The 14,252-nt window shown below is 38.7% G+C and overlaps 1 protein-coding gene across 4 annotated transcripts in view; it reads left to right on the top strand.

Annotated features, from left to right (window-relative positions):
* Window positions 1-14,252, top strand: part of COG5 (component of oligomeric golgi complex 5) — a 193,512-nt gene that overhangs the window by 140,010 nt on the left and 39,250 nt on the right. For all 4 annotated transcript variants that reach the window (XM_036327523.1, XM_036327526.1, XM_036327525.1 and 1 more), the window contains 3 exons: window positions 4,678-4,788; window positions 6,660-6,722; window positions 13,791-13,894. In XM_036327523.1, the coding sequence (XP_036183416.1) occupies window positions 4,678-4,788; window positions 6,660-6,722; window positions 13,791-13,894 (278 nt within the window). The remainder of the gene's footprint in view (window positions 1-4,677; window positions 4,789-6,659; window positions 6,723-13,790; window positions 13,895-14,252) is intronic.

The following is a 14,252-nucleotide window of genomic DNA, read 5'->3' on the forward strand; positions in this document are numbered from 1 at the left end:
TTGGCTAGAGTGTCATCCTGATACACCAACGTTGTGGATTTGATCCCCAGTCAGGGTACATACAAGAATCAATAAACAAATGAACAACAAATTGATGTTCCTCTCTCTCTCTCTCTCTCTCTCTCTCTCTCTCTCCTCTTCCTTACTCTCTAAAATCAATCAATTTTTTTAATGCTCCTTAAACTTTTTAAAATGAAATTTTTTTTTTAAACATATTTTATTGATTTTCCACAGAGAGGAAGGGAGAGGAATAGAGAGTTAGAAACATCGATGAGAGAGAAACATCGATCAGCCTCCTGCACACCCCCCACTGGGTATGTGCCCGCAACCAAGGTACATGCCCTTGGCCGGAATCGAACCTGGACCCTTGAGTCCGCAGGCCGACGCTCTATCCACTGAGCCAAACCGGTCAGGGCTAAAATGAAATTTTTTTAAAAAATATATTTTTATTGATTTCAGAGAGGAAGGGAGAGGGAGAGAGATAGAAACATCATTGATGAGAGAGAATCATGGATTGGCTGCCTCCTGCACTCCACCTAGTGAGGATTGAGCTTGTGACTCAGGCATGTGCCCTTGACCAGAATCGAACCTTGGACCCTTCCATCCGCAGGCCGACGCTCTATCCACTGACCCAAATGGGCTAGGGCCAGGATTATTTTTTTAATAGTACACGTGTGAAGGCATCACAGGGGGAAAAAGTGAATATCAATAAAGGAATGAGATTTAAGAGTTTATATCCCACTTTTTTAAAAAATAAAAAACCTCACCTGAGTATATATTTATTGATTTTAAAGAGAGAGGAAGGGAGAGAAAGAGAAACATTGATGTGAGAGAGAAACATTGATCAGTTGCCTCCCGTACACTCCAACTGAAACCCCAAAACCGTTTTGGTGTACGGGACAACACTCCAACCAACTGAGCCACCTGGCCTGGGCTATAATAGAGGGAGTAGAAGAGGGGATGGAACATAGGCTACTTAAAAGGAAGGGTTGAATAACAAGAAGTAATAGTAAACACAAATAATTGGTAGACATGTAGATAAATCTAAGCCTTAATTGCATAAAATAAGAAATAATAGTGACTGATTTGGGACATATAAACAAGATAGAATTAAAATACAACTCCCCATTAAAGTTTAGAGTGGAGAACAGATAATGAATTTTGAAGCATTCTAAAATGTTTGTATGTAAAGAGTTTTTCTTTGATTAATAAATTAGTTATAGCATTCATTATTGAAAAATGGGAAAGCTCATTATACCTGACAGTGAATAATAGTTCTTTCTTCCTCAAAGAATTAAAAATATGCAGACTGGTGGCTCTAAATTTAATTAACAGGCCAGTGTTTAGGAGCTGGTGATTGGTTGTGGGTAGGTGGAAATTCCATCTGTTCAAAAGCATAAGGCCCTTGAAGAAAAATAAAGTAAAAGCTCTGTGATTCTTTCTTGCCAATTGTGTTTGCCTTCCCCACACTTTGTGGTTACCAAACCCCATGAGCCAGGTGGAGATTTTGACTTAAGGGACAGGAGCATAGAGATGTGAAGGAGGTTAATGAGTAAGGTAAGTTGATAAAAGCTCTTTGTAACAGAAATACAAGGTTATGAGCAATACAGCTTTGAACTACAAAGCTATATTTTATTCCTGTGTGCTGGTCTTGGTCATCTCTCATGTATAAACAAGATCTGATTTTGTTTCCAGCTTTTTGGTAACATGTTAACTATTCAAAAGGGAACCCATCTCAAATTGTCTTCTCTTTGATAACAGGTTTTAAATTGTGAAGGTTTAGTCTGATGTCAAGATGTAATGTCGCCACTGAATCTGTTCAGTGATTGAATGAACCTGTTCTTGTTTTTATATACATAAATACGTAGGGAAACCTTTCCTTTTTTTAATCAAAAGTCAAATATTTGACAAATTCAACAGTCTGAAGTATAAATAAGAACCAAGAAGGAAATAAAAGCATCCTTGGGACCCTAGCTGGTTTGGCTCAGTGGATAGAGCATCAGCCTATAGGCTAAAGGGTCCCGGGTTCGATTCTGGTCAAGGGCACATGCCAGGGTTGCAGGCTCGATCCCCAGTAGGGGGCGTGCAGGAGGCAGCGGATCAATGATTCTCTCTCATTATTGATGTTTCCATCTTTTTCTCCCTCTCCCTTCCTCTCTGAAATCAATAAAAATATATCAAAAAACAAAACAAGCATCCTCGCAACTGCCAGAATTGATGTCACAATGTCCATGCCCTAAAGTATACCCTTATTTCATAGGAAGGTCTCCCAGCTTTTGTGTGATTAGTTCTCTAGTTCCCATTTTAAAGCACATTAGACCAAGATAAGGGGAGATGAGAAGATCAGAAAGAGAAAACTGATACCTTAGCGATATAAGAAGGCTCATAGCATCACCAAAATTTAAAGAAAAAGGAAACTCAGGAGTTTCCAAAGAGATGAGAGAAGGGGCAAGCAGCCATATATACCCTTCTCAGCTCTGATAACACTTTTTTTGTTACTAAGAGAAAGTTTATTTAAAAAGTCACGGAGGTAAAAGAAGTGTGACAGAAGACATGGGCTCAGGAAACAAGTTACAGAGGCAAAAGAAGGGGCCCTTGGAGCTTAGGAGAGAAAAGAGTCAAGGAGAGGGACTGGAAAGGTGTGGGAGGGCTGCTGGGTCCTCAGTCCTCGGGCTTTGAAGGTGGGGATTTTAGGGGAGGTCCCAAGGGAGGGTCTCCATAGAATATTCAGCAGCTTTCCAGGTGGGCCCTTTCAGGGCTGTGGTCTCCGCTGGTCAGCCATGGCATCGCTCCTCTGGTTGGCTGCTTTTTCTGGGCCTGGAGCTGAAACACCACTGAGGCCTAGATGTTATCTCTGGGGTTAATGCTTAAGGGAGTGGTCCTGCCAGGGGTTTGTATGGGGGTCTTATGAGGCTATTCTGCCCCTTGTTCCTCCTCTAAAGGTATCTACCACATGACTAGCCACAGGCCAGGGGAGGAAAGGTCAGGGGAGGGTCAGAACCACACGACCAGCAACATGGAAAGTGAGAGGGGCCAAATCGCATGACCAACATATGCTAGAGGAGGACAGTTACCCTCGGGGGAGGTCCTTGTTTCTGTTTTACCCTTTGCTAAGCACCTGGGGCTTTCTGCCCTGGTGGCCTTCTGTACCTGGCCCATGGTCCTTGCTCTGCTCATGTCTGTGTCTAACTGCTTACCACATTACCCCCTCAAGGATCTTAGCTCTGAGTCACTTTTAAAACAAAGCAGGTAATAGCACAAAAACACTGGTCATTGTAACACTAGTGAACATATGCCGTAACCTCTGACACCACTAGCCATTGCCACTTCAATCTCTCAAGTGGCTTATTCAGGAGCCGTCCCACCTTCATCATAGTACAGAGCCCACATCTCCTGCTGTTTCATGGGAGCTCAGAGCTTTTATTAGTATTAGTTTACCATTTAGAGGTTAAACTGGATTTTGTAGGCTCTTCTGAGATTCTAACCATTAATTTTTCACCTAATTTCTGTAAGAAAACTATGGCTTTTTTTGGCTCACCCACTACAAGTGGTTGTTTTAGAACATAACCTGATTGCAAGTTGGTGACTGTCCACAAGAAAAGGCTAAATAAGTTACAGTTATTTAACCTGATGTCAAAACCTTTTGTTGACTTAATAGCCATTATCATGGGTGGTAACTTCAACAAAGGATTATTCTCTTTATTTTAATTGCCGTTTTTAAAAATTGTATTTTATTACCACAAGTAGAAATTTATCAAGTAAGAATTGAGTTTCATTTTGGAAATATATGTGTGTATGTTTGTAAAAGGAAAGACAAAAGAAAAAAAAACATATTTCTCTCAAATTTTATTGGCTCACTATTAGGAACACTCCTAAAAGGCCAATTTTTCATATGTTTGAGTTATGCATCCACATTCATAGAGTTAACTTGCACCATGTTTTATTTGTCCTGATCAGGTTTAATTTGCCTTTAAATAATAATTGTTATAGAGGAATGGATTAAAATATAATCAATATGAGAATGATTTATATGTGGATTTTTTAAAAATTGAATTATAATAGTTTTAGATTGATTCATAAAGCATTCCAGGTCCTGTTCCCTAAAAGTCATTCATTTAGAAGTAAGTTAAAGGTCAGGAGGAGAAAGTTCTGATACCACTTCTACTGATCTTTCATACCATTATTATAATCTTAGGCAACTTCCTTTAAAATTATTTTTTAATCTATAAAAAATGAGAGTAATACCTCTTTTCACCACTCATTTCATTGGAATATTATGATGACCGTCAAATGTACATAGAACATAGGTTTATTTTTATTCCTTCCTCTCTTCCTTTATTTCTTCCTTCCTTCCTCCCTCCCTCCTTTCCTTAACAGTTGCCAGAAAGTATTCCCCAGGAATATATGCTGATGTATCAAAATAACAGCACATACTAGACTTTCGGGTCACACCCCCTCAGGAGTCCATCAGCTGTGATGTATTGATGTAGGCTGTTCCTCTTGGGTAAGGTTACCTCCATATCCATGGTGTTATCTCTGCAGAGGTTCCTGCCGTGCTGAAAGTCCAAAGCTTGACCTGAATATTTCCAGTTACCATTTTGTCAGAGGGGCATTAATCCCACCTCCATCCCCACCTCCGCCATTATGGTCATTTCTTTCTGTGTTGAATTCTTACAGCTTTCCACACAAGGAGATGCAAGTCAGGTGATTGGGCCTCTTACGGAAGGGCAGAGGAGAAATGTGGCAGTAGTGAATTCACTGTTCAGATTGCACCAGTCAGTAACAAAGGTAACCTTTATCTTTATGTTTTTGACTGAATTTCAAGTTTTTCTTTCTTCTTGCCTCAAAGTTGGACAGTTTATGAATTATTTAATTTTTTTTTTGCAAAATAATGCAATGAAAACATGATGACTGTAAAATAAACCGAGGAATTAAGTCTCTTTATACAGTCTTTTACCCTTGCCTTTATTTGTGTGACTTTTTATCTGTACATTCAGTTTAAAACACATGAACTATAGATTCTCAAGTTTGGTTGTTATAATCCAGTTTATTGAACAAATAATGTAAGGATAAATTATCCATTCCATACCTATTAAAAAGCATAATATGATATCTTGTGAGTGGCAGTAACTTACAGCAAAGCTAATGACAGAGTAAGAACTCTAAGCCCTCCTTGTCAAAAGGTTCTATTTTTCACAAAAAGAGTGAAGGAGCTGCATGAAAACTGTGAATTTTTATGATATAATCACTGATGGCTATATATATTCTTTTTGCCATTTTTTAAAGACATTACTGAACTTGTGTGCCTTCATATATATGTCTAAAATGAACTGTATTCATAATTACTTAGGAAAGCACTTTCATCCCATCTTTGACTTTGAGTCACTTGTTTTTGCTATATAAAAATCATCTCATCTTCAAAGGTTTCAGTAGGTAGGGAGATAAGTGTTTAGAAGCCTGAAGGATGCTAAAGATTAGGTGATGTTCTTTAAAACTTGACCTTTCATATACTAGCTTATATTTTAGAATAATTATGTGGCTGTTATTCACTTACTAAACTTTTTAACAAGTCCTTTTATCAAGTAGGGGTTTCTAAAAATGTACATTTCACACACTAAGCAAAATATATTTTAAAGGGTTATTAGTGAATCTCAGAAAAGTAAATAATAAAACTAAATAAAAAGAATACATGGCAGGGGTGGGCGGGAAGAGATTAACCAAAGAACTTGTATGCATATATGCATAACCCCTGGGCACAGACAACAGTATGGTAAAGTGGGGAGGGTGTGGGCTATAAGGGGCCAATGGGGAAAAAAGGGGGACATCTGAAGTATTTTCAACAATAAAGAATAAAAAATAAATGATGTATTTTCCATTTTCTTTAATTATTACTCTAAAGCGCCACAAGCAATGAAGTGTTGTATTTATTTAGCCTGATTTAAATGCTTTTATTGAGACTTTTAGAATTTTTATAATGTTTGCATTGATTTATAAAAAAATCTGACATTTGTATTTTATTTTCATTATTATTTTTAAAAATTTTTATGAGTTTATTTGAGTCAAACTGACAGCATTGATAGGAAGCAAAATCTCAAATGCTCTGACATTTGTATTTTAAAGACTGTTTAAAATTACAGTCAACCTAGAAGAGTGAAAATTTTTAAAGAAATACATAAATATGGCTTTAGACCGACCTTTTCAAGTTATAACTTTATCATTAAAATCTATGTAGAGTGAATAATAGAAACTAGCTCCTCTTAAGGTTTGATTATTTGAAGTATATATGTGCTTTATACAGGAAAGTATTTTTCATCCTAGTTTAACTGAGCTCCAACCAATTTCATCCTAGTTTAACTGAGCTCCAAACGCTAATGCGTTTTTAAAACATTTGTGAGACATTCCTCTAAAGTAATCATCCTGTTTTGCCCTGGTTGGTGTGGCTCTGTTGGGCATTATCCCAAAAGGTTGCTGGTTCAATTTCCAAGTCAGGGCATATGACGGGGAGGCGGGGGCATGCAGGAAGCAACCAATTGATGTTTCTCTCTCATTGATGATTCTCTCTCTTTCTCCCTTTCACTTCCTCTCTCTGAAATCAATAAAAACATATTTTTAAAAAATAGCTTAAACAAAAGTTTAACTGGATCAAAACTTTGTTTTAGGTGGTTTCCAGTCAGTGCTCATTTCCACCAGCAGCTGAGCAAACTATAATTTCAGCCCTAAAGGTAAAATAATTTCATTGAATCTTTGACTATAGATCAAAGTGGGTTTTAGAATTATTTGTTTGAATGAGTGGGAGATGTCACATTTTAAAACTAATTCTGAATTCTCTACATATACCAAAAGTACCATGTTCATACTTATCCTAAAGAGGGAGGATACATGTGTGTTTATATTTTCTAGAATTTAAAAATATATTGACTCTGTTGGTGTCTACAGATTGTGTTCCACGTAGGATAATTGTATCACAAGCAAGAGAAGCAAGTATTCACTGTGTCTTAAAGTAGTACAGGCAAGCATTATCCTGTTAACGTAGTGGTTCTTCACCAGGTTGATTTTGTCCCCTATGGACATTTAACAATATCTGAAAACGTTTTGATTGTCACAACTGGGAAAGGGGTGCATCTAGTACCAGGGATGCTGTTAAACCTGCAATACATAGGACAGCTCTCCACAAAAAGAACTATAGAACCCTAGCTGGTTTGGCTCAGTGGATAGAACGTTGGCCTGGGAATCAGAGGGACCCAGGTTTTACTCCAGTCAAGGGCCCGTACCTTGGTTGTAGGCTCCTCCCCTGCCCGGGCCCTGGTGGGGGAGTATGCAGGAAGCAACCAGTCGATGTGTCTCTTTCACATTGATGTCTCTGTCTTTCCCTCGCTCTTCCACTCTCTCTAAAAATCAATGGAAAAATATCCTCAAGTGAGGATTAACAAAAAAATTATGGAGCTCAAAATGTCAATAATGCCAAGGTTAAGAAACTGTAAAGTGTGTCTCTAAGGTTTGAAACTAGAGTAAATTACCTTTTTAATATACTCCAACATAAATATACCTCCTTTCTAGCTACTAAGGAAGTTTAATGGAAAACAATGTTGATGGGAGATTCAGAGTGCTCATCTCATTATCATGAAATATTATTAAAGCTGCCATAATAAAGTAATTGTTTTTAGTAAGAGTTGCCCAATTTATTACTGATCATAAAAACAGTATAAAATCAGGTCAGTATGACAAACCGAACGGTTTTAATATTCTTGCTCCTAAGCAGGAAATACATGTAGTTTTCTTTTCTGTAGTTCCACATCTTTTCCTTATATTCTAGCAGTACTGTCAAACATTTTTTGATCACTACCCAAGATAAGAAATAAATTTTACTTTGGCACCCCATACATAATACATAAGCATTTATTAATATATCTGCATATACAATTGCATATATATATACATATAAATATATATACACACATATACACATATATAGAATATACATCTATATACATTTCCATACTTAAAACAGGTTTCACAAAACAATACTTTCCCTTATTTTTGTGATGTACTCTTATTTTTCTGTACTCATATATTATTTTTTAAAACATCCTGATAATGATCCACTAAATTGATGTTTGAGAAAGTTCATTCTAAAGATTAAGATAGAGTGCCTACACTTTTCCTGATAATAAAAACCTTCTGGATAAGTTAAAAATAGAATTCCTTGGAGACGATAATTCATATAGGGTGGATTCTCTGAATTTTAACATACAATTAAGGTTATTCCCAACAGTCACTTTGGGCTGGGAGTTGAGGTCAGTGCAAGGAAAATTGACTTCATCTTGGGCTGTAGCCCTCACGCTGAGGTTTGCCCACCAGAACCAGTATCTTATGTAGCTGGGCACTGCACTTTACTGAAACTTTAATCTTTGCCCTTGAGAAGATTAGCAATCAGTTCAAAGGCATCTTGCAGTGGCCATGCCAGTTAGAGACTTAATTGCTTATGTTAACAGAACTCAGTTTAACAGTTTGACCTTGATTTTTAGTTCAAGCTTATCAAAATCATTATGACACATTAAGGAAAACACTAATAAAACCCTCCTACTTAAAGAAAAGACTATTTCATAAAACTGTATTTCATAACATTATATGAAGCTTGTTACCTCACTTTGAGTTAGGGATAGAATGTTAATGATGAATACATGACTGCAGCCCAAGGACCAAAAATCTATGGTTTTAATAGTTTGTAGAGAACCAAGATGGCGGCATAGGTTAACGCCGGAGTTTGCTGCTTTGAACAACTACTTCAAAAGTGAAACCAAAAAACGGAAGGGACATCACCCAGAACCACAGGAACGCTGGCTGAGTGGAAGTCCTACAACTAGGAGGAAAGAGAAACGCATACGGACACTCAGAGGAGGCGCAGTGCTGAAGTCAAATTCTGAGGTGCGGAGTGCGCGAGCAGGCTGGCGGCGGAGGGCACGGTTGGCGTTTTCAATCGGGAGGGAGTCGCAGACTCTGAGCTCCAGATCCGGGCGAGTCTTTAGGGACCCAGACTCAAACAGGAGAAGCGGGACTGTCTGGCTTCGGTCAGAGCGAGTGCAGCTTTCTCTCTGAGCTTTGCAGCGGGTGCTGGGACTCAGAGAGGCAGGGCTCCTGGGGACAGGACTGAGAGCCGCCATAACTGCTCTCTCCGGCCCACCCTGTTGACCCTGTGCGACCCGCCCCGCCCAAGCCCTGCACACAGGCATTTGCCGGATAGCCTCAGGCAAACGCCAGATTAGCACCTCCCTAGAGGACAGAAGTTCTCTCACTGCTGACACAGCTGATTCTCATAGCCACTTGGCCTGGAGGTCAAACCCTCCCTGGAATTAGCTACAACAATCAAGATTTAACTATAAGACTTCGAACAAAGACCACTAGGGGGTGCACCAAGAAAGCATAACAAAATGCGGAGACAAAGAAACAGGACAAAATTGTCAATGGAAGATATAGAGTTCAGAACCACACTTTTAAGGTCTCTCAAGAACTGTTTAGAAGCCGCCGATAAACTTAATGAGATCTACAAGAAAACTAATAAGACCCTCGATCTTATATTGGGGAACCAACTAGAAATTAAGCATACACGGACTGAAATAACGAATATTATACAGACTCCCGACAGCAGACCAGAGGAGCGCAAGAATCAAGTCAATGATTTGAAATGCGAGGAAGCAAAAAACACCCAACCGGAAAAGCAAAATGAAAAAAGAATCCAAAAATGCGAGGATAGTGTAAGGAGCCTCTGGGACAGCTTCAAGCGTACCAACATCAGAATTATAGGGGTGCCAGAAGATGAGAGAGAGCAAGATATTGAAAACCTATTTGAAGAAATAATGACAGAAAACTTCCCCCACCTGGTGAAAGAAATGGACTTACAGGTCCAAGAAGCGCGGAGAACCCCAAACAAAAGGAATCCAAAGAGGACCACACCAAGACACATCATCATTAAAATGCCAAGAGCAAAAGATAAAGAGAGAATCTTAAAAACAGCAAGAGAAAGAAACTCAGTTACCTACAAGGGAATACCCATACGACTGTCAGCTGATTTCTCAACAGAAACTTTGCAGGCCAGAAGGGAGTGGCAAGAAATATTCAAAGTGATGAATACCAAGAACCTACAACCAAGATTACTTTATCCAGCAAAGCTATCATTCAGAATTGAAGGTCAGATAAAGAGCTTCACAGATAAGGAAAAGCTAAAGGAGTTCATCACCACCAAACCAGGATTATATGAAATGCTGAAAGGTATCCTTTAAGAAGAGGAAGAGGAAGTAAAAGATAAAGATACAAATTATGAACAACAAATATGCATCTATCAACAAGTGAATCTAAGAATCAAGTGAATAAATAATCTGATGAACAGAATGAACTGGTGATTATAATAGAATCAGGGACATAGAAAGGGAATGGACTGACTATTCCTGGGGGGGAAAGGGGTGTGGGAGATGCGGGAAGAGACTGGACAAAAATCGTGTACCTATGGATGAGGACAGTGGGTGGGGAGTGAGGGCGGAGGGTGGGGCGGGAACTGGGAGGAGGGGAGTTATGGGGGGAAAAAAAAGAGGAACAAATGTAATAATCTGAACAATAAAGATTTAATTAAAAAAAAAAAAAAAAAAAAAAAAAATAGTTTGTAGAAAATATATTAAACATACTTTTCTATCTACTGAAAATATAGGTAAAGACATATAATAGCCTTTTCTTTGAAATTGTATCTAAAATCAAATGTTATTTAGGCTTGAAGTTCACCATCATGTTATAAGCATTATTTAGTTTGTCATGAGTGGCATAATTACTCTTAATTTCAAGTCATTTCATTGTAACCACCTCAGCTCTAAGTACCATTTAAACACCTTGGCCCAATAATTCTGTTTCATTTATTACTGTGATTGAATGGTACAGATAGTGATTGTATTGCTAAGTTTATATATGACAGTTTTTCATTTCCTCCTTATTGTGAAGTTTTGATGTTCTAGATCAGCCGTGGGCAAACTACAGCCCGCGGGCCGGATCCGGCCTGTTTGAAATGAATAAAACTAAAAAAAAAAAAGACCGTACCCTTTTAGGTAATGATGTTTACTTTGAATTTATATTAGTTCACACAAACACTCCATCCATGCTTTTGTTCCGGCCCTCCGGTCCAGTTTAAGAACCCATTGTGGCCCTCGAGTCAAAAAGTTTGCCCACCCCTGTTCTAGATGAATGAATATCCCCGATTGCTAAGGCTTCAATATTTTTGTAATCTTAGTTATTTTAAATAAATCCTTTTAAAATGTATGACAGAATTCCCTGCTTTTTTTGCAAAGAGCTTATGAAATATAATTTTATCTCCTTTCTCAATTTCCTCTCATAGTTGTTAGTACTCTGCCCATCCTTGAAGGCATTCCCCAAGATGCTCTCTTCTCTTCCTGTTTTATATTTTCCCTAAGTAGGAAACTTCATCAGCTATTAAGTTTTCTGTGTATGCCATCATCATGTGCAAATGGAGACAATTTTATTTCTTGCTTTCTGACCTTTATGCCTGCCTTTTCATGCCTTGTTTTATAGTCCTAAATAGAACTGGTGAGAGTAGACCTTGTTGACTGGGTGCAGGCACTCAGTATTTTACTATTTTAAGTATGATGTTAGCTAGAAGGTGTGTGTGTGTGTGTGTGTGTGTGTGTGTGTGTGTGTGTGTGTTTTAAGATGGCCTTTATGAGATTAAGAAAGTTCCCTTCTAGTTTTAGTTTATGGAAACTTTTTATTATAATAAATGGTATTGTTTCATCAAATGGCTTTTTCTGAATCTATTGATATGATCATGGTTTTACTCCTTTGTTCTGTTAATAAAATCCTTTATAGGAATTTATTTTCAAATATCAGACTGACCTTGGTTATGATTTATTACCCTTTTTATGTATTCCTGGATTTGATTTACCTAATGTTTGTTAAAGATGTTTGTATCTATAATCATCAGGGATATTGGTATATAGTTTCTTGTAATTCTTTGCTTGGTTTTTATATAAAGTTAATACTCACCTCACCAATTAGGTTTGGAAATGTTTCATCCTCTTCTATTTTCTGGAAGAATTTGTATAGAATTTGTACTGTTTTCTTCTTTAAATACTTAGTAGAATTCACCAATGAAGCCATGTGGGCCTGTAGTTTTCTTTGTAGAAAGTTTATAACTGCATAGGATTGGTTTCCAACTCTGATATAAAAGGGTATCTAACTACACATCCTGCTACAAATAATTATGGGGAAAATAAAAAAAACAAACGAAACAAAAAAGCCTACTGGAGGGCTTTCGAGATGAGAAAAAGCAGGATGTGGAAATCTAGAGCACGCAACAAGAAGAGTTTCTCATTGTGCGTGACTTTGCTCTAAAAGTGGTGACTGCAGTCCTGGCTCAGGCAAGTCTGGGTGGCTAAAAACGAGAGAAAAACAAAACAGAACGAAACCTGCAGACCTTCAGGCCAAAGGAACCTGGGGAAAGAGCCCAGGTCAACCAGGGCTGCTGGAAAGTGAGAGGCAAACCTCAGAATGGAGAGAGTCAGGGGAGAAGGATGCCCAATCTCTGTTCCAACTCTGCACTAGTCTTCATTTGACTTATCAGCCATGCAGGTACAGAGCAAACTAAGAGTGGTTTTTGCGAGTAAGGCTTTCGGAACTGAACTGAGATCTAAGGCATGGCCAACCTGGTGCCCTATCCCCGCATCCACTTCCCTTTAAATTCAAACCTTTAACCACATTTTTGCATGGCTGAAAACCCATCATTGATTTCCCAGTCCCTTCAGGATAAACTCCCAACTCCTTAGCCCTCTACGCGGAGTACACCTGCTGCCTGGCTCTTTCCTACATAGGCAGGCACCTCACGCTATCGGTATTGAAGGCTTGCAGTTCCCCAAATGCATCAGCTTTCCCAGGCTCCTCTGCCTTAACATAAGCCCCCCTACCCCTACCCTGTGTCAAGTGGTTCTTCCCTATTTGTCCTTTGAAATTCAGTTCAAGCAACACTTTTTTGGATTTCAGATCCTCTCAGTATGAGTTGTCTCTCTCATGATCTCCTAGCACTCCTAGAGCGCTGATATCACTGTAACCTACCTGTGTCAGAGGGCTGGAGACGACATTTAGAAGTTTATTGAATAAGGGTCCTATTTAAACTTTTCTTGTTGGATGAAATCATTTGTCTGAGTCAAAGCCATCCATCTTCATTCTGTGTATAATCATAACATATATAATGTTCTTAAATTTTTTATTTTGAATGTTTAGATTTTAGTGTAAAACTATTGAAGCCCGGTCAGTACTTTTACACTAAAAACCCATAACTAAGGTCTAGCATTTGGCATAACCTAACCAATGGTTATATCTCACTATAGAACAGTTTCTCAGTCTTAGCACTATTGACATATTAGTTCTTTGTTGTTGGAGACTGTCCTGTAGGATGTTTAGCAACATCTCCATCTTCTGCCCACAAGATGCCAGCAACAAAACCCTGGCTCACCCCAGTTGTAACAATGAAACAATGTCTCCAAACTTCATAGTGGCACTATTCCTCTCTTTTTCTAAAATGAGCAGTGTGGAGGAGTTGAGATTTTTCAGTGCCATGTTCTACAACTATTATGCTTTAAAAATCATTTCTGACAGCAGTTAGGGAGAGGAGCAGACTTCTGTTGAGTTATTATAACTACTTTGATAAAATAGGAAAACTTTAAGTCAGAATGCTTCTCATATCAGATTTCTTTGTTAGTCTTCAATTTTGTTTTTCCTCCCTTTTTTCTTCTTTTCAGACAATCCATGTTCTTATGGGAAATGCTGTTCAACCCTTACTGACTTCAGTGGGAGATGCTATAGAGGCCATAATCATCACCATGCACCAAGAAGACTTTTCTGGGTAATAACTTTAAACCAAAATTTTCACTAGCCTTTGTATTTGTTTTTCATTCCCCTCTCCACGCTGATCCCCTGAAGTCTCCTAATATCTAGAGTTTGTTCCTCTTGTGTCAGAGTTAGCCTCCAACCTTATCCTACTTTATTCATTACTAGAGGCCTGGTGCATGAATTTGTGCACCAGTGGGGTCCCTTGGTTTGGCCGGCGGGATTGGGCAAAAACTGGCTCTTCGACATCCCCCAAGGGGTCCCAGATTGCAAGAGGGTGCAGGCCAGGCTGAGGGACCCCACCAGTGCACAATCGGGGCCTCGGAGCAACTGCGGGAGGCCAGCTGGGGAGGGACCATCGGATTGGCCAGCCC

This window comes from Myotis myotis, unplaced genomic scaffold, assembly GCF_014108235.1.
Source record: "Myotis myotis isolate mMyoMyo1 unplaced genomic scaffold, mMyoMyo1.p scaffold_m19_p_11, whole genome shotgun sequence".
Taxonomy (NCBI): Eukaryota; Metazoa; Chordata; class Mammalia; order Chiroptera; family Vespertilionidae; genus Myotis; species Myotis myotis.